General features: G+C 39.6%; 2 protein-coding genes across 3 annotated transcripts in view; both read right to left on the minus strand.

The window, feature by feature from the left end:
* LOC113015805 (aryl hydrocarbon receptor-like) overlaps window positions 1-14,799 on the minus strand; it is a 65,270-nt gene extending 50,471 nt beyond the window's left edge. Inside the window, exons 1-2 of one of the 2 annotated variants that reach the window (XM_026158122.1) lie at window positions 14,250-14,799; window positions 12,343-12,530 (exon numbers count right to left, since the gene is read on the minus strand). In XM_026158122.1, the coding sequence (XP_026013907.1) occupies window positions 12,343-12,530; window positions 14,250-14,290 (229 nt within the window). In that variant the 5' untranslated portion in view covers window positions 14,291-14,799. Of the gene's footprint in view, window positions 1-1,766; window positions 1,885-12,342; window positions 12,531-14,249 lie in introns of those variants that run through there. The other variant, XM_026158123.1, reaches the window with a different exon arrangement.
* A 1,033-nt stretch (window positions 14,800-15,832) lies between these two features.
* ahr2 (aryl hydrocarbon receptor 2) overlaps window positions 15,833-19,329 on the minus strand; it is a 118,024-nt gene continuing 114,527 nt past the window's right edge. Inside the window, exon 11 of the mRNA XM_026157809.1 lies at window positions 15,833-19,152. Within this exon, the coding sequence (XP_026013594.1) occupies window positions 19,066-19,152 (87 nt within the window). The 3' untranslated portion in view covers window positions 15,833-19,065. The remainder of the gene's footprint in view (window positions 19,153-19,329) is intronic.

The raw sequence follows: 19,329 nt of genomic DNA on the forward strand, positions 1-19,329 counted from the left end.
TCCTTGCCAAACGCTAGGCTACTTGGGAACATTCCCGCGTTAATCAAGTCAAACTTCTGTTATTGCGAAGCTAGCCCCTCACAATGGCGAAGAGAAAAGTTGATTCTGTAAACAGAGCCTTTCAGCACAGGTGGGTGACTGAATATATGTTTACAGATATTGCTGGTAAATCCGTGTGTCTTATTTATGGAGCTAATGTTGCTGTAATTAAGGAATTTAATTTAAGACAACACTACGAGACAAAACATCAGGATAAGCTGAAAAACCTAAATGCAGAGCAGAAACTACAGAAGGTAGAAGAGCTAAAGAAGAATCTAACATTTCAGCAGACTTTTTTTCACCAGAGCAAAATCACAAAGTGAAGCTGTTGTGAAAGCAAGTTTTATTGTAGCAGAGGAGACAGCCAAATCAGCCCGGTACCACTATGAAGAGCTGCATGATGAAGGTGTGCGACGTCTTGTGTCCAGACAAAACGCACTTCATTCGTGGAGTGGAAATATTGGACATCAAATCGATGCACGGGACAACGACAGGAAAAGATATTTTTTAAAACGTATGTCAAAGTATAACCAACGTGAAATTGCCCTGGGACAAACTTGTTGGACTGACAACAGATGGAGCACCGGTGTTGTGCAGTGAAAAAAGCGGACTAGTCAGCAGGATGCGAGTAAAGATGCAGGAGGAGAACTGAACCGGTGAGTTAACAGCATATCACTGCATCACGCACCAGGATAGGCTGTGTGGTAAAATCCTAAAAATGGAGCATGTAATGATCACCGTAACGCAAACCGTACATTTTATCTGAGCTAAAAGTTTAAATCACCGTCAATTTCAGTCTTTTATGTGGGAAATAGATTCAGAGTTTGCCGACATTCCTCATCATACAGAGGTCCGTTAGCTGAGTTGGGATAAAAATTCTCAATAGAGTTTTTGAGCTCAGCAAGGAAACCTGTCAGTTCATGGACATGGCATGTATGATGCGGTGAAGGCATTTCAAGTGAAGCTGTCACAAATGCACCAGTCCAACTTGCCTCACTTTCCCTGTTGCCAAGTAATGTTGAACCAAGTCGGCGCACTTTGCTGAACTGCACCTGTGCAGATTCAGATGGAGCTGCAGTGTAATGATACACTCGAGGAAAAGTACGACACTAAATGGCCCGCACAGTTTATTAGTTCCATTCCTGAAGCAATGCCCCAGCTCCGTCTACATGCGGCTCCAACCTTGTGTATGCTTTCATTTATTTTTTCTGGGGTTTTTGGCAGCATGTTCATATTTCTAACTTGCATAATTTTGACAGGATATATTTTTATGAAGAGCAAAATATTTAAAGTTAAAGTTAATTTTTTTTAAGTTTATTTAATCTGGGCTAATATTCCTGTCTGTTTTTAATTCATATTTATGTTTAAAAAACATTGTTTTAGTTTGTTCAATAAATGTTTATCTTGTTTGGCCCGCGAACTAAAGTGTGCCTTGAGTTTTGGCCCCCTGTGCAATTGAGTTTGACACCCCTGGTGTGAAGCTTGCACAATTGGGGTGTGAATCTGTTCACACATGTGATGGCCAAACCCGTGGCCACACTCTAAAGTCGGTAACTTTTGTATTTTCATTCTTCATTTGAACATAGTAATACATTTTAGTTGCCAATAACTTCATTGATTGGTTTGGATACATTTGTTCTATTTGTAAGCGCGCACATTTAGTTTACTTATGTATTCATACTACATTTCTTTGCTTTCTGACTAACCTTTGTCTTTTTATTTCTTACCTGCCATCATCCCTGGGAGTTGCTGGACAAAAGATGGTAGCCAGGGTTTGAAACCATTAAATACAAAGGAAGATAATTGGACCACACCACCACTTCCTGCTGAAGGGGGAATGTGTGTTTTCTTTACTTTAAAAACAAAGTATTTGTATTTAATTAAATATTTGAGTTCAGGGTTTAATGGGGTTTTTTGATTTTCTTCTTTAGTGGTTAGTTTATTAACAAACCAGATTGTACTGCATCGTTTGTGATTTATGATTGTGTTTGTTTGTTACCCCTCATGTGTCACAATGGTCTGATCAGCCATTATATATACCCTTGTATGTCATTTCATGTTTTAGGTCAATTATGTATGTTTGGGCAGTCATTTGGTTTGTTAAGGTTGCAGTCTGTGCCTGAGTTCAGTTTTGTTTCTTTGACCTCTTTTATGAGCTCAACATTTATTAGTCTTGTAAATATAATTTTTGGGGGTTAAATAAATGGAAACTATATTTTTCTAATAACTCCTGGGCTCCTCCTGTTTTTCAACTCGGTCCATCACATGTGGTATAAATAAACAACCTGAAAAGGTTGCTTGAAGTCCTTGATTTCAATTTCACCTGTTTTAATGACCTGCAGGACTCCTGCATCAGTTTCGTGTCCTAAGAAAATGCAGGTAAAAATCAAAGGAAATACTCCTACTTTAAGGACAGCTCTGCATGGATGTGAATGTGGAACAATTTGATGAGAATAAATATGAATAAAATCATATCAACATGAAACAGCTGTGTAGTGCAGCAGCTGTATTTTCTTCTTTGATAGTAAATTTGCTGACAAGCATCTTTCAAGTTCACGAGTTTTGCCAGATGTCATGAACGCAGCATCGAAGTCTGATGTGACATTTTCTTCTCCTTCATTTGCTGCTTCATGAGGCGGAATGAAATCTGATGCACAAAGACATAATCACAGAGGTTGAAGGGAGAGTTGAAAGTTCACTTGAAATGTTCTCAGTGTTTGTGATGGGCTTACAGATTTTTGGTTGGTATCTGTGTAATGGAGACTTCACAATAAGCTGCGCACAAAGTAGGTTGTAAAATCCACTGATGAAAAGTTAATAAAGTGATGGCACTGTTTTCTCTTATGTATATTCAGTGAATGTATATATATGTTTTTAAGCCTTTAAGTCTGGATCTAACCGAACCCAAAGGGGAAAAGCTTCACACAACAGCTTTCCCCCTTTGGTGTAAAACTATTAAGAATTATCTTCATACTTTATAACCCTCAAATAGGGCTGTGCGATATGACCAAAATCTCATATCCCGATATAAGACATCTATCATCCGATAACGATATAAATCACAAAAATGTAACATTTTCTGTAAATTCTGTGAATCTCGGGCAGCTCGACTTACGTGGAGTGTTTCCAGCTGGGCGTCGTGTACCTGGAGTCGAGTGTTTTAACTGATGCATGAAACTATACATTTTTAGACATAAGTTGTAACGGCCGCTGTTTTCTTTGTGAGTATTTATTACACGGCGTGCTGCGGGGAAAAGCCTGTTCTAACGTTTGAGTCTACGGTTTATTTTTTAGCACCTGACGGCTCTTTTTGCTTCTCATCCGTAAATACTCTGCATACTCTTTCACGTGATTCAGTTTATTTTGAAAAGTCTCAGCAGGATCTTAAGCTTTATTGGTGGAAAGGTGGAAAATAAACAAGCGGACACGCGATGGTTTTACCGTCGTTGTTGCTAACGACAACGCATAAAAACAGGCGCTTGTCCGTCTGTAGTGTGGTTATATAAAATATAAGAGAAAGAGAGAACTTTAAGAAATTAATATAGCAACAACAGTGACCGTCAAAATGATGAAAAAATATTGCCGTAAACAGTTTATTTTGCGACACCACGAAACAAACGATAGCGTAAAATGAAACGATAGACGTTTTTATATTGTGTTACGTTCCCCTGGGGGGGGTCTAGGCGGTGAGGGGGAAGTAACAAAAGTGACCGGGTCAGAAAAAGGAGTCAAGGAGGCGAAACAGTTAAATAAAACAGTTTTATTGAAGTAATTCAACTAAAAGAGACGGACAAGCCGTTATCACCATAAAACACCAACAAAACACAAAGCTCAGGCGTTGGTCAAATAAAGCAAAAAGTCAAAAGGAAAGCGCAGCTCACTAGCTGGAAACACCACAAGACACTCAGCTCACTAGCTGGAAACCACTCTACTGGCACTCTGGCCCAGAGCTCACCCTGCTCTGGGCTTAAATACCCTTAATTGCTGATGGGAGTCAGCTGTACAGGAGGGAAAGGTGGCATCTCAGGCAGGGGAGGTAGTGGGACACGCCCACACAGGCACCCTCAGGAGAGAGAGAGAGGCTAGGGCCGTAACACCCCCTCCCATAAATGCAAACCCATGGTTTGTCAAATCACAATAACCAAAAGTGAGTCCATAGCCATGTCAGGACGAAATGCAGGCTTTCCACCTACCAAATCACGTAGCAACGGTTAGGCATTGCCTGCGGGAGCTGCCAATCCCATCTCAGTGGGTTCACCACATTACCAAAGAGTGGCCCCAGACCCTCGAAACAGTGTCCCATGGGATGGCCGGGGCTTCGAACCATCGCATGTGGAGAACCCAGCAGGCAGCTAGCAGGCTTCACTGAAACACAAACATGATTGTTAGCAAGGGGTGCAGGTCTGAAGGGTGGTTTTGAACATGAACCAGAGAAAGGGTCAACCAGCGGCAGCTCAGGGTTAGTTTGCCTCATACACTGATTACGGGGTGCTACCGAGCAACTGTGCTCCAGGTTTAGCCTATCAGTAGCCCTGGCAGGCTTGTCAGTTTGAGAGCCACGACTGACTTTACTCAAAACAGGCCCCTCTCGTGTTGAGTGGGCTTTCTGTTTGAGTGCCAGTCTGACACAATTGGCAACCACATGGCCAGGCTTGTGACAGAAAAAACACAGTTTGGGCCTAGGTCTTAACACCATAACTGCGTTTTCCTTCTTAGCTGGCCCACTCTTACCTGTCCAGGCTGCGCTATAGTGCAGAGGGATATCCTGTCCTACCGCACTTGCTGTATGAGTCAGCGTAAACTCATCTGCCAGGGTGGCGGCTTGCTGTAGAGTTGTAGCCCTCTGTTCACTTAAATAAAGGGCCACAGACTTAGGAACAGAGTTTTTAAAATCCTCCACCAGCATAAGCTCACGTATGGACCCCACATCATTAACCTGGCTTGCCGCACACCACCTATCAAAGAGCCTCGCCTTCTCCCTGGCGAAGTCAAGATAGGACTGTTCCTGCGCCAACTCCAACCCTCGAAAATGCTGCCTATAGGCCTCAGGTACCAGTTCATAGGCTTGGAGGACGGCACTTTTGATCTTTCCATAAACCAGGCTGTCCTGCCTAGACAGACCAGAACACGCTTCTTGGGCCTTACCTGTCAACCGACACAGCAACATCACCCCCCACACATCTTGAGGCCACTGCAGTGCAGTTGCCAGGCGTTCGAACACACTGAAAAAGCTGTGAACACTGGATTCACAGAAGTCTGGAACCAGGTGAATGTTATTGCTCACAAACGAGCCTCTAGACACCTGTACACTAGCAGCTGTGTCAACCATTTTGGGGATGGTGAAGGGTTAGAAAAACACCACCTAATTAGGACACTGCCACACCCGTCTGCCAACTCACGCAGACTACCCAATAATTAACCGATTAATGGAAAACTACACAACTTACTTTAACTGACCAACTTACCTCTTGCAGTATACACTAAACAAACACAACTTACCCAGTTCCTAAGCACAACAAACTTTACCTACCTATCTTCTGGAGCGTGCTGGGCTCGAGGCGACTTGAAAGGCAGAACTTAAGCGACCGGGGCCCTGAATTGCCTACCCCCAACAGGGAACTAATCCCCGCCCAGGATTACTCCGAAAATAAAAAAGGCAAAACAACAAAAGAGTGCCCGAAGGAGGAACTTAAAAAGCTCAGCTGGACACTCACCTACCTAAACTGGGAAGTTGTGAATCTCTAAAAGGTGACAAAGTGAGATAATCAAAAAAACCAAATCCAACACAGAACTCCCTTTTCAACAATCCCGGATGAGCCCCCACTTGTTACGTTCCCCTGAGGGGGGGGTCTAGGCGGTGAGGGGGAAGTAACAAAAGTGACCGGGTCAGAAAAAGGAGTCAAGGAGGCGAAACAGTTAAATAAAACAGTTTTATTGAAGTAATTCAACTAAAAGAGACGGACAAGCCGTTATCACCATAAAACACCAACAAAACACAAACAAAGCTCAGGCGTTGGTCAAATAAAGCAAAAAGTCAAAAGGAAAGCGCAGCTCACTAGCTGGAAACACCACAAGACACTCAGCTCACTAGCTGGAAACCACTCTACTGGCACTCTGGCCCAGAGCTCACCCTGCTCTGGGCTTAAATACCCTTAATTGCTGATGGGAGTCAGCTGTACAGGAGGGAAAGGTGGCATCTCAGGCAGGGGAGGTAGTGGGACACGCCCACACAGGCACCCTCAGGAGAGAGAGAGAGGCTAGGGCCGTAACAATTCTCATCCGATATATATCGTTATATCGAACAGCCCTACCCTCAAATGTAACAAATCTAATGGTTAAACCTCCAAAAATGGACTATTCTAAGAATGATGTTGGCCCTTTTTTAATTCTGTAGTAGCAATACATCTCAAAGAAGTTGGAACATGGGCAACAAAGGACGGGCAAAGAAAGCGGCATAAAAAGAAACAGCTGGAGGCACATTTTGGAACTAATTAAGCTAACTATCAACAGGGCAGTAACGTGACTGGGTATAAAAGAAACATCTTACAGAGGCAGGGTTTCTCAGAGGTTGAGCAGGGTTCACCAATCTGCAAAAATTTGCAGGATCTCCTGTTGTGAACTGGTGTTATATGAATGAAACCTAAGGTAATTGGAAAAATGTCAGGAACATTGACTGTGACCCAAACTGTTTATGTCACATATCGGAATCAGTTGATAATTTCTTGATGCATCCCTAGGAGTGAATTTGTGACATCACAGCACTGCAGATTCTGCTTTGTTCAATCAGCTGCCCCCTTTCCTCTTCAAAGGCTCTGTAAAGCATCCATGAGTGGATTATCCCGCTGTGTTTTCATTCTCTGGGGCTTTCATCTCATCTCTGTTAACTGTAGTGCTCAGTTTGCTTAGACGTACATTATTGTGTGGCTGAAACCCAGGTGTTAGGGTCATCTCATGACCACAGGCACGGGGAGCTGACCTACAATACGTTTGTGCTGTGCTACAGCATGAGGATAGGGGGGTCACTCAGGGTTCACGCACTTGTATGGAGATGCTTCTGCAGGCTGTTTTTGAAGCTTCTGTTGTGCATTTTTAGCTCTACAGAGGATTTGAGTGGAAGAGTTAATAACTCAGTAAGTTCCCCAGGAGACAGTGGCATAGCAATACACTGTGTAGAGTGGATCAGGTGAGCTAAATCATCCAAACTCATACTTATCTGATAACTAGCTAACACTACAAACCAATGTTTTGATGCATACTCAATGATCCAGGTAAGTAAATCCCAAAAGGTTGATTCTGTTCATCTGGACATAACGTTTTCAGTGGGAGAAACGTTTCGTCACTCATCCAAGTGACTTCTTCAGTCTCAGCCGACTGCAGGATTCCCCAACCTTATAAACAGTACATTTGCACAGAAACTGAAACCAGCCCACTGAATGAACAATGGGCTGTGAGGTCAGGGTTGGGGGCCATAAGCTTTGTCCCAGAACACGGAGCAAAAGAAACGAAGAGAGAAGGAAGTAAGTAACCCAGACAGATCCAGAACTCCAGCACAGAGGTCAGAGGTCACAGACAGAGTCCTTTTCAGGTTACCAAAGTAAATCCAGGTAACTCATCTAATGGTGAAAGTAATGTTTCAGTCAGGGCTGGGGGGGGGGGGGGGGGGGGGGGTTCTCATCTGTGAATAAAAATGCATTTTACTTGAAACAAGAAAAGAAAATTTTATTATTACTTTATATTCAGAATATCCCCCAGATCACTGTGAAAGTTAGTAATAAACAAAAATGGCTGAAATACTGTTGAATTGTATCTGTATTTGTTATATTTACAACTTACAACTGCTACTTCAAAATATATATATGCACTGAATCATAATGCAGGTAAAATTTACGTCATTCTGGAGCTTTGTTTGAGGAAATGTTCTCTTACTAGACCTCCCTAAATTTTAATTGAATACTCCTGCTGTGAACAGTGTGTTTTGCAAGACCACGATGAAATGTGTGAATGTATGAAACGCTGAAACAGCACTTTTGTGTCTTTTTTGTCATAATGCACGTCCCTAATAACTACACACACACACACACACAACTCACAAACTACAACATATCATCAAACTATTGTTATGCAACACTGTGATAATGAAAAAGGATGAAATTAAAGAAGGCTGCAAGTCATTCCCTGTGTTATCTGAGATTTGCAGCGCAGTTTGGGACGAGTGGTTCCTTCACAGTTAAAAGTAATTATGGACACAGACTCCTTGTTTTACAGTCAGTCGCTCTATTTTGGGTCATGCTCTAAAAAACTCAAAGATTATTTTGTAAATTTGGCTCATTCTAAGTGTGAGAAAAGAGAATTATCCAGGATATCCAAGCACTTTGTGGCTTTATATTTATCATTTGTGGCCGTTACTCTTTTAAAATGTTGCTCTAAATATCTCTAAAATGGACAAAAATGCAGGTTTTAAAAACCAAAATAAGTCTACAACACACAGATTTGTGAGAAAACAAAAAGCCACTATTAATGGTTCAACACACGATTTAATGCATCCTCAATATGTTGAATGAATAATGAAATTAAATCAGAAAATAAAGCATAAAGCAATAAAGGTTATTATTTTTAGGAGCTACGTCTGTGTACTCTGATGGCCATATGTAAATCCTTTTTGGTTAGTCTCATTACTTAGATTAAGTTTATATCAGTTTATATGAACACACAAAATAATCTTGCATAAACTGGCAAAGTCGCGTTCTCCCTCACACTGACTGACGCTGGAGGATTTTTCAGGCTGAGCAGATTTCTGAGGGCCGTTTGTTGTTTTTGGACAGATGTACAATCTGCTTTTAATGGATAATCTGTGAAAACTTTCAGCGCTGCCTCACACACACACACCCACGCGCGCACGCACACACACACAGAGTAAAATCCATCTGCTATGCCTGTAAGCCCGCTAACTCCTCGACAAAGCTGATCCTTCTGCACTTTTGCACTTCTTAAACAGAGTCTGAATCACAGACGCAAGGGTCACCACCAATGTTCCCTCTAAGTTTTCATGTGTCTGAGCAAACACACAAACTCCCTGAGCGGTCCTTTAGACGTGTGAGGACACACCAGCATCGAATCCATCCAAGTTACATGGTTTATTAAAATAATCAAATTACAGCATTTACATTTATGTTAGACTACTTTTAATTAAGTGCTTTAGCCCACTTACAATTAAAATTTTAAAAAATCTTGTTCATGACTTGTGTAGTATGTTAACACTATTGGAAGTAAAAATAACATGAACTCCAATTTTTAAAACGCAACTTTCTTTTTAAAAAAAAATAAAGCTCTGACTTGTATTATGAGTATGAGTCTGTGGTCTGGGAGAGAGTCTGTAGCTCTCTGTCTGCAAAATACAGTATATAATGACCAATGTTGGGCAATTAATTATATAGTTACTTCTAGAGCAGAGCGATATGGCCAAAAATATTTATCACGATATATATTTGAAAATTTGCGATAACGATATAACTGACGATATAATTGATGCGAGACAAAATACAACTCCACAACATTACTAGCGCAAAAAAAACCCATCCATTTATTTTCACTTAAACAAGCAGCTGGTTTTTTTATGTGCATTACAGTGATATAAAAACGTAACAGTGCAAATGCAAATTCCTTGCTGAAGGTTTAACCAAAAGCTATTTCCAGTAGAAATAGGCTGACATATCCTGAGCATAACCATGTATAATATCCACTGAAGTTAAAAAGAGCACCACCAACCACAATCACTGACACCCTTACAAACACCATTGCCTTCATAATCAAGCATTGAGCCTCGCTCTGTTGTATAAACTCTTCAGGCTCAACGTGGTTGAATTATTAACTGCAGGCAGCTCCTAAGTTACTCTCTGTGAGGACCCAAATATAAACTCCTTAAACAAGAACAGGATATGTTTCTGTGTCCTTGCTACAGAGTTCCTGCACAGCTTTAACCTCCTAAGACCTGAACTCTTCCATGGCATGCATTTTAAATTTCTCTTTGATATTTGGGCATATTGGGACCCGATTAATGTAAAAACAAGGAATCACCAGATTTTTTTTAACCCGATTTGTACATTTGTTTTAAATTTTGATAAAACAGAGGCTGTATAATGTCCTCGTAAATGGATATCAGACCCTTGTGGAGCAAAATTTAGTATTTTGATCTAGTCAATCCAAAATGTGATGGCCACATATGTGGATGCCAGGTCCTGGGAGGTTAAAACGGCAAAAGTGATGCTTTTAAGTCACAATTTTAAAGGTAATAGCTAAAAGTTAGAACTTAGCTGTATTGTTTTAAGCTGCCAGAGAAGCCAAATTACATTTTTGAAAATCACTTCAACAAGGTGCTGGAAACATTCCTCAGTCTGGTCTATATAGACATGATAGCATCACACAGTTGTTGCAGATTTGTTGGCTTCACATCACAAAGGTGCTATCTGGACTCAGATCTGGTGACTGTGGAGCCCATTTGAGTACAGTGAACTCATTGTCATGTTAAAGAAACCAGTTTGAGATGATCTGAGCTTTGTGACATGGTGTGTTATCTTGCTGGAAGTAGCCATCAGAAGATGGTACACTGTGGTACAATACTCAGGTAGGCTGTGGTGTTTAAATGACGTCAGTTAGTACTAAGGGACCCAACGTGTGTTTTGTTCAGTTTTGGTGAACCTGTGTGAACTGTAGCCTCAGTTTCCTGTTCTTAGCTGACACGAATGGCAACCGATGCGGTCTTCTGCTACTGTTGAGATGCTCTTCTGTATACCTTGGTTTTGACAAGTGTTGATTAAGTTTCCTTCCTATCAGCTCACAGCAGTCTGACCATTCTCCTTTGACCTCTGACATCACCGAGGCATTTTCAACCAGAGAACTGTGGCTCTTTTTCACACCATTCGCTGTACACTCTAGAGATGGTTGTGTGGGAAAATTCCACTACATCAGCAGTTTGTGAAATACTCAGACCAACAACAACAACAGCATGTTAAAATTTGCTTAAATCACCTTTCTTTATTATTCTGATATTCGGTTTGAACTTCAGCAGGTGGTCTTGATCACGTTGCTAAATCCACTAAGTTGCTGCCATGTGATTGGCTGATTAACGAGTAGCTGAACAGGTGGACTGAAAAAAGTGTCTGGTGAGTGTATATATTGCATCTGGTCAGATCTAGTCTGCACTGTTTAGCAAGGTGTGGGTTGTAATGGAGGAAGCAGGATTTTATTTAACCAATGACAGAGTCCCAAAGAGGACAGAAAGGCAAGCAGCAAAGTCTGCACTCAAAACATGGAAACTACATGGGAACCCCCCCCCCCCCAAAAAAAAACCCTCATCTCCTCTGTCCTCCTACCTGTGACCTAGACATTAGTCTTACTACAACACACTGAAGGTTTCAATTCCTAAAATGCAACTGAGGAACTGTAATCACCCAACTTAGTCCCAGCTACCTTGCATCAGAGCCTCACTTATATAAAATCTGGTTCAGCTCCATCACAAACAGCTGTGTTAAAGTGACTGATCTCCCATCTGATGAATCATTTCTTTGCCTTACAACAGTAAAAACCTTCCTGACTCTCCCATCTGCTGGCCCGCAGACCGCCTCTCTGACCTCCTTTCTGTGTACTTAAAACCCTCTCGGCTCCATCTCTATCTGCATGCTTTCTGCCTCAGTGTCTGCAGGTTCTTTGTGAGGTGTGAAAAGCTACTTCAGGAGGCGAGGAAGGAAAAGGGCAAAGCTGACACTTGCCACCTTCTCTTTCTTTCTGCATCTATCTCAAGTTCAAGATGCATCTTTTGTACTTTTTTAAGTCGAGATCACTTCACCCTGCAAAGATGCAGTCAACTTCCTGTGAGGAGCTACTGGCAGCTACAGCAGAGATGCTCTTTTATGGCAAAAACCATAATAAGTGTAAGCACATGTATTCAACATGATTATTCAATAACCTGACAAACACCACACAGTGATTGAATTCTTTAAAAAGTATGGTTTTGGACTTCCTTGAACTTAAAATATAATAGAAACGATAAATAAATGAACAAATAAAATTGGAAAAAGAGGTGGTTGTGAAGGAAACAGGACTTAGGCCTAAACTAGATGATGTCTTGGACCACAAAGAAATCCCACAGCTGACTTTCTGGACTTATAAATCATGCACACCCCTTGCTTTTACAGTGTTCATGTTCCGCCGTTTAGTCCACCTTGAGCAAAGGTAACTTAAAGACAGCCCTTGGTCAACGGGTAAAAGTAAAGCTCAGTGTTCCTAAAGGTGTGCAGTGTTTCCTACCTGAGAAGAAGCTCTTGGTGCGCAGGTAGCTGACGCTGAGCCTCAGGATGGACAGCTTGTCCAGGCTCGATATAACATCTTCGGGGAAGGGCAAGAGGCTGGCGAGCTGGTCCAACTCCGAGTTCAGGCGGTCACGGTGGCGTTTGGATGGGTTGGATTTGGCGCCTTCGATGGGGGGCGGTTTGACTCTGGAAATCAAGACATTTTTACAGTTTTCCTGGATCCATCTCTGTCTCTCTCTGGCTTATGGGAGCATTATTGAGGCTTCCCACGCTCTTTTTCATTTTACATTTCGTAACATAGACACACACACACACACACTCTACACTCTCTCTCTTTCGCTCTCACACACACAGACACACATCCCACAAGAAGATTGCTGATTTATATACCTGTGCATTTTCAAATGTTTGAGTTACAGGTGTTGTATGTTTGTTTTTCTTACAGGTGCGGCAGTTGGTGACACATTACACATTTCTATTTTGTTCTGTCCTTTTATTACATCTTACCCTAGTCCCTGTATACCACATATAATGTAACAACTTTAAATAACATGAAGAGAAATGAAGCAATGAACCGACAAACCCTGAACAAGATAAATTATAGAGCTGACGTTGGAAAAGCAAAATGTGTTTGGCACAACAATGCATTCAGATCATAATTCTGATTGCCAATATATAAATAAAATCATATATATATTAGTTGTTTGCCACTATATTGGTATCAACATTTATAACGGCTGATAACTGAAAAGTAAAAAAGCGAAGAAGAGATTCGAGAATTTCGTTGCATAGTTTGTCCACCAGAGGGTGCTCTGCAACTTCCCTGTTTGCAACAACTAACATCTAACATTATCATAGTAAGGAGTCATAAATTCCTACATGTAGCAAATACTAAGAGAAATCTATTTGTGTTTTGATTTTGAAAGACAAAAAAATATCAACTTTCATATCAGAATTTTAAACGGCCAAATATCGGTATTGGTATCAGTCTTAAAAATCCAAAATCCTATATAGTTGTGCACTTAAGGACATCTGTGAATTCTACAGATGGCACTCACTGCATTTTTCACTGATTTTGTTTTGGTGTGGGGCTCAAAGCCACATGTGAAATACAATACATCTGTCCGGATGAGAGGCATATGTCAGATATTATTTTCTTTTGCTTCTGTAATTCAGGGTCGAGGGAGCCGGGCACTGGTGTCCTATGAGAGTCTGTCCCAGCTATCTTAGGGCAAGACACGGGGGTATTACCACACCTCTATTTGGGCATCAGCATAGTAATTCATCCATCCATTATAATTGTTATTTAATAATAATAAAAATAATAACATTATTATTATTATTATTATTATTATTATTATTATTATCCATCCCCTGTTAGCAATAATATTAATATAGTAACTGCTGTAGCAAAAAAAGAGTTTCCCAAATACAGGAAAAAGGGAAGTCTTTCCGGTCATCTCATAATCTAAGAAATACATTTTTTATTACAGCAATTAACAGACCACCACTAGTAAAAGTGCACTTTTACTACTACTACTACAAATAATAACAATAATAATAATAATAATAATAATAATAATAATAATGATAACAAAAATAACATGGAACATTGCTGTCAGTATCAAAAGCTAATATTGGTTACTACTAAACAATTGTTGCCTTTTTATTTGTATCCATCGATCTGTAACATGCCAGTGACACTATAAATTTGTAGTGTTTTAAATAAACATTTAAAAAAGATTTTTTTTGTGCCTGTCTTCATAACATTACAATAAATACGACCAATATAATATATATTTCATATTTAAATAATGATATAATATTTGTGTATAAAAATAAAGCTTACAACAGACCCATTTCATTACTACTTACATGGCGTTCACGATAACAAATATAACGTACCCTTTCTGGGCCGGTTTTCTTCTTTTCCGCGCGGCATACATCTCGCTGATTTATTCACAGTGAAGCTGGAGGAAATCCATCAAACTGGTCCAGAAACCGCGGATCACCAACACCTGTTCTCACCGACTGATGTGCAACATCCCGGGCCGTCACCGTTAGCCAGAGCCGTGATAACGACAACTACAGCGCTAATTCAAAGGGCTGAAACAGACGCCATAGATAAACTCACAGTGAAGCTGAGGCACCGAGGCTCCCGGTGAGGAATGTCAAAGTAGTAACGGTACCGTCACCGGTTTATCCCGTCCATGGCGCCCCGCCGGCGGCTCAAATCCAGCATTAAAAACAAACAGTTTGAGCTTCACATCCTGACACATCAAAAAACTGTAAGAATCGTCGATAAATTTCAGTTGTCGTCCTCAAAGCGCTCCTCCCTGTTTGCTGTCTCTCTCTACTCTGCTCTCTGACCGGCGCGCGCTTCCCGGGCACCTTTCTGGGCACTGATTTGAAGCCGAGAGCGCGCTTCGGGTCAGAGGTGACGTAAGAGAAGAAAAAAAAAAACGTCGCCGAGTTTTCATTTAAAATGTAAAAAACAACGTTTTTCAACATCATAAATGTACATGTTGTTGTTTTCTGATGTTAAAATTCATTTCCTTGTTTATGTTTTTTTGTTTTACAAAATATAACAAAGTATGAACCACAAAGTTTTTCTGGATTATTATTATTATTATTATTATTATTATTATTATTATTATACATTGTTTAAATACATTTTTATACATTTTTTGTATGTTTAAAAATTGCAGTAAAGGTTTTGTTTGTTTGTAAGAAAAACAATAACGATCAGTTGAATTTAAAATAGCAGTGTTTTAATCGGAATTCCAACCAGCACTTTTTTAAAGCTTGCAAGCTGCAATTTATTTTGCTTAAGGATTTGTACAGTGAACTCTATATGAGTTCTTTAATTGTGTTTCAAGGGCAATCTTAAATGTTTCAAAATCAGAAAAATGTCTTCAATTTTAGAAGGATTCACTCTTAAATTAGGCTTCTAAGATGTCAAGTTTAAAAAAAATGTATTTACCAGCAACTTATTTTGTACTATTGCTGCATTAAAGGTCGATTGCCTCATGTTAGCATATATACTGGAAAAGCTTTAGCTTTTTGAGCAATTTTAAATACATTTGTTGTCACAATTTTAATTTTATATCACAGTCAAAACATCTATCTGTCCATGAAGCATACAACTACGTATGTATTTATTTTTTTTATAAATATATTTTCTAGCCCTATTTGCAGAAATCATCAACTTAAAGTTTAACTTCAAGGAAAAAGTCAAACTTACCAAAATAGTTACACTGTCATCTAGTGGCCACTGTGGAAACCATCACAACAATCCAAACCAGTAATATTATATTATATTGTATTATTAATCACTTTATTCGTTATTAATTATTAGTTAATATGTATTTATGAATTTCAATCCACTGTTTTATTTTTAATCCCAAATTTTCCTAAAGGAGGTTTAGAAAAACTTTGTTTTCACAAAAAAATAAAATAAAATATAGCAATTGTGTGATCAGATCACATTTAATTTATATGGTGAGCATGTAAAGAGTCAAACACTCATACACAATTAAAGCCAAATATTGACGGCAAAGCCACAAGATATAATAAAAAAACATCATAACAGGAGGTTACATACATATGCAATGTGCAGAAAATGTACAAAAAAATGATAAGTGTGGGTCATGTTAAGGCAATACAATATTAAAATACACAATATATGACAATACATACTTTGGAGAAAAAAAAGCATAAAAGGACAAATATATATATTTATATACAGTTACACAAAGATACTGCATTTGGAGTCTTGGCCTCCGACGGATTGAAAATGAAAGTAGAGTAAAAGTACAAAGTCAGTATAATGTAGATAAAGCAACAGGAGATATTTATATTTCCACTTAGAGAATACTTTATGAAGAAAAGCTCTGATTAAAAGAAGAGGAGGAGAAGCAGAAGTGCTGTGAAGAACTATTTCTGTACTGAATCTCCATCTCCACCCGTGAGTGCTGATATTTAGTTTTGCTTTCATGGCTTTTGGTGAAACTGCTGCAAAGGTTCACAACGACGTTTACACAGGCATAAACTTGGAGCTGCATGAGGTCAAATTCTGGTGCTTTAGAGCAAGCTGTAAAAAACTAAAAAACACTTTCAGATAACTAGCGCCTGAGTGATATAGGGTTTTGAAGAACGATACCAATACCGATATTGGTCATCTAAAAATCCAATATTGTGATATACTGGCAGATTTTTTTCTTTCAGACACATGAAACGTCAAGAGATTTTCCTAACATTATTATGTGTAGTTATTCACTTATTCTCTGACCAACTGTTGTTTTGTGGGGTTCCACACATGTATTGTAGTGCGTGGGGCTGGACGGCGCTAATGTGTTAACGCTCTAATGCGGGGCGATCCGCGTTAACTCGCTAACGGAGATTTGCCGCGATAATGCGGTTATGGTGTTAACGCCATTTTAATGAGATTAACCCTGACAGCACTAGTTTCTAACCTTGATGCCACTGATTTAGTCATGTGAACAAAAATTCACAGCTCAGAACAGGTTGCTTTGTTTCCTAAACTGTTTTAAACAGACAGTCAAAAAGAGGTCAATTTAAAAGACACTATAAAGTGTGAATTCTTTTTTTTTTTTCCATTTTTCTCTCATTTAAAATATACAATAGCTGCCTCTGAGTGTTTTACTTCTGTGTTTCAATGTTACTCCGATAGCAAGAAATGAGTAAAAGAAGAAGAAAAGACACAAAGGATGGAGGTTTGTTGTGGGTAACAAGAAATCTGGTTTTGTAAAAAATCCTCAGCTTCAGTTTTTTTTTTAAGATTTAGTTGTTTGGATTTACAAAAAGATAACAATAAAAGTTTTTTAAAAAATCTGAACTTTGACTCAGTTTAAGTTTTATTTTAATTTGTTTGATTTTATCATTAAAACATTTCGATATAACCTTTAAATGACATAATTAAAAAACAACAACTAAGTACTAAAGTTGTCTAAATTGTTCTCAGTTTTCTGTCTAGCAATAGTAAGTCTCGGACTTCTCACTGTGCTTTGGCAAGTCAAACAATTTAAAGGAGTAGTGCAAAAAAAAAATCTCAAATAATGGCTAAAGCTTCAGTCACACAGGCAAACAATGGTTGCTTGCAGTTGCTGGGTGAATCATTTGTGCCGAAGATCTCCTTGCAAGTGCGTTGGTTGCTAGCAGATTGAAGCATTTGATGCTCACTTGTCTGCAAAGTATTTTAGTGGTAGTGAAACTGTAAAAAAAAGTTGTCATTCATGGAAACAATAGGTGACTGCAGCAATCTGGTAACGATCTAAACAACCACAAAGAAGTTTTTTGTGATTGATTGCAACCTCGAGCACCGCTTGTTTGGAGAATGCATGCTTCTCCCTAGTGGCTGGAGGTTATTTGGGCCTGCGTGACTTAGTTAAGGCAAGGGCAACTTTGGTCTTCTAATTAATCTCTACTGACTGTCCCTTTAAAGTTCCTGTCAGTTTAAGGCACGATCTGCAATTTTTTTCCTGGTACAATAAAAATAAAGCAACAACACAAAAGGAAAAGGAAGGAAAGAAAACTGGCTCAGTGACAAAGCTCTTAAAATATATCAACAAGCAGCTGTTTTCACTGAATTAAATCTTACGTATGGTCTGTTAGTAGGATGATGCCGATGTCTGGTTGTGCATTTCTTTTCGTTTTAAACTACAATAATTTTCTACCCTGTCTGCAAAGCAAATCTCCCTCACTGGGACAGTAAAGACTTGAAATGAACTGAATCAGGATGCCTGTTCAAAGGGACATAAAACAGCAATGTTTAAAAAAAAAGTTGGTATATGCTATCCTTCTGAGCGTTCAAATTAGCAAAGGTGTTGAAATTGTGTACATTGCAGACGGCAGAGGATTGACAGGCAGTTGCCTCAGTGATGTTTCCTTTAACTTCCAGGTCCATCTGTCCCACCCAGAAACGTCCCATCCACACAGTAAGGGGATTTTTAAAAAGAATAAAAAATAAAGGAGAAGGGAAATCATCTGCTTTTTATTACAACAGGGGGAAGCTAACCCAACCAGCCAGTCCTCATCTGTGGCGGAATATATACATGACCTTACTAATATAGTGATCTTCCTCTTAATTAATTGGTTTTTAAGGTGCAATTGCTGGATAGCACCACCAGGTGGAGCCTTCTTCCTTTTTTTGCTGAGTTTCTGCCAGCTGTTGGAAAACCTGTTTTCAAAATTTGGGGCATTTTTTTGGTTTAAAAACTCATTTCAAATATATTAAAACAATTTGAGTTGGTTAACTGGGTTTTGGTGGCTGAGGTTTGATTGGTTGGTCATGTCAGCTTCACCTACCTCTGATAAAAAGCAGCGCCCTTTAACTTGTTTCCATCAGAGGGATCAACTCAGTCAGACTGGACTCATTTTGGTTCCCATACATCCAAATATTCTCGCCAAGCAGTCGTTTTGCATTGGTACAATCCAACCACATCCGAAAGAGGAATCCAAGCTTTTATCCTGATTTTTCGTCCTGTTGAGCCACCCTGAACCAAACATGAACTCTAACAGCTTTCATCACTGTTTCGTCATAAGAGAAAGAAAAGAAAACAAATAAAAAGAGGGAGGGAGGGAGGGAGGGGTGTCTTTGATTGTCTTCTCGTCCATTTTCTGGCACTTTCTTATTCTTCAGTCTTTTCCTTTCAGTTCAAGTTGAGATCCTCTGCCGTCCAGAAGTCACAGCGACTGATTCCTATTTATTCTCTGAGTAGCACATGTTCCCATTGGGCAGGGAAGGGAAGGGGAAAACTCCGTTCCCGACAACTGGACGGTTGTTCATCTGTGTGACGACAAACGACAAGTTAGAAGGACTAATTTCTTCAGACACCACAGAAAGGATGCAAATACAACCTACCAACACTAACTGATCCGACAGTTCGACTAATAGTGGACTTTCATGTTTAAAATTCAGCTGAATTTAGTTTTTTAAACATAAAAAAACAACTGTTTCTAGACC

This window comes from Astatotilapia calliptera, chromosome 23 (genome assembly GCF_900246225.1).
Source record: "Astatotilapia calliptera chromosome 23, fAstCal1.2, whole genome shotgun sequence".
Lineage (NCBI taxonomy): Eukaryota > Metazoa > Chordata > Actinopteri > Cichliformes > Cichlidae > Astatotilapia > Astatotilapia calliptera.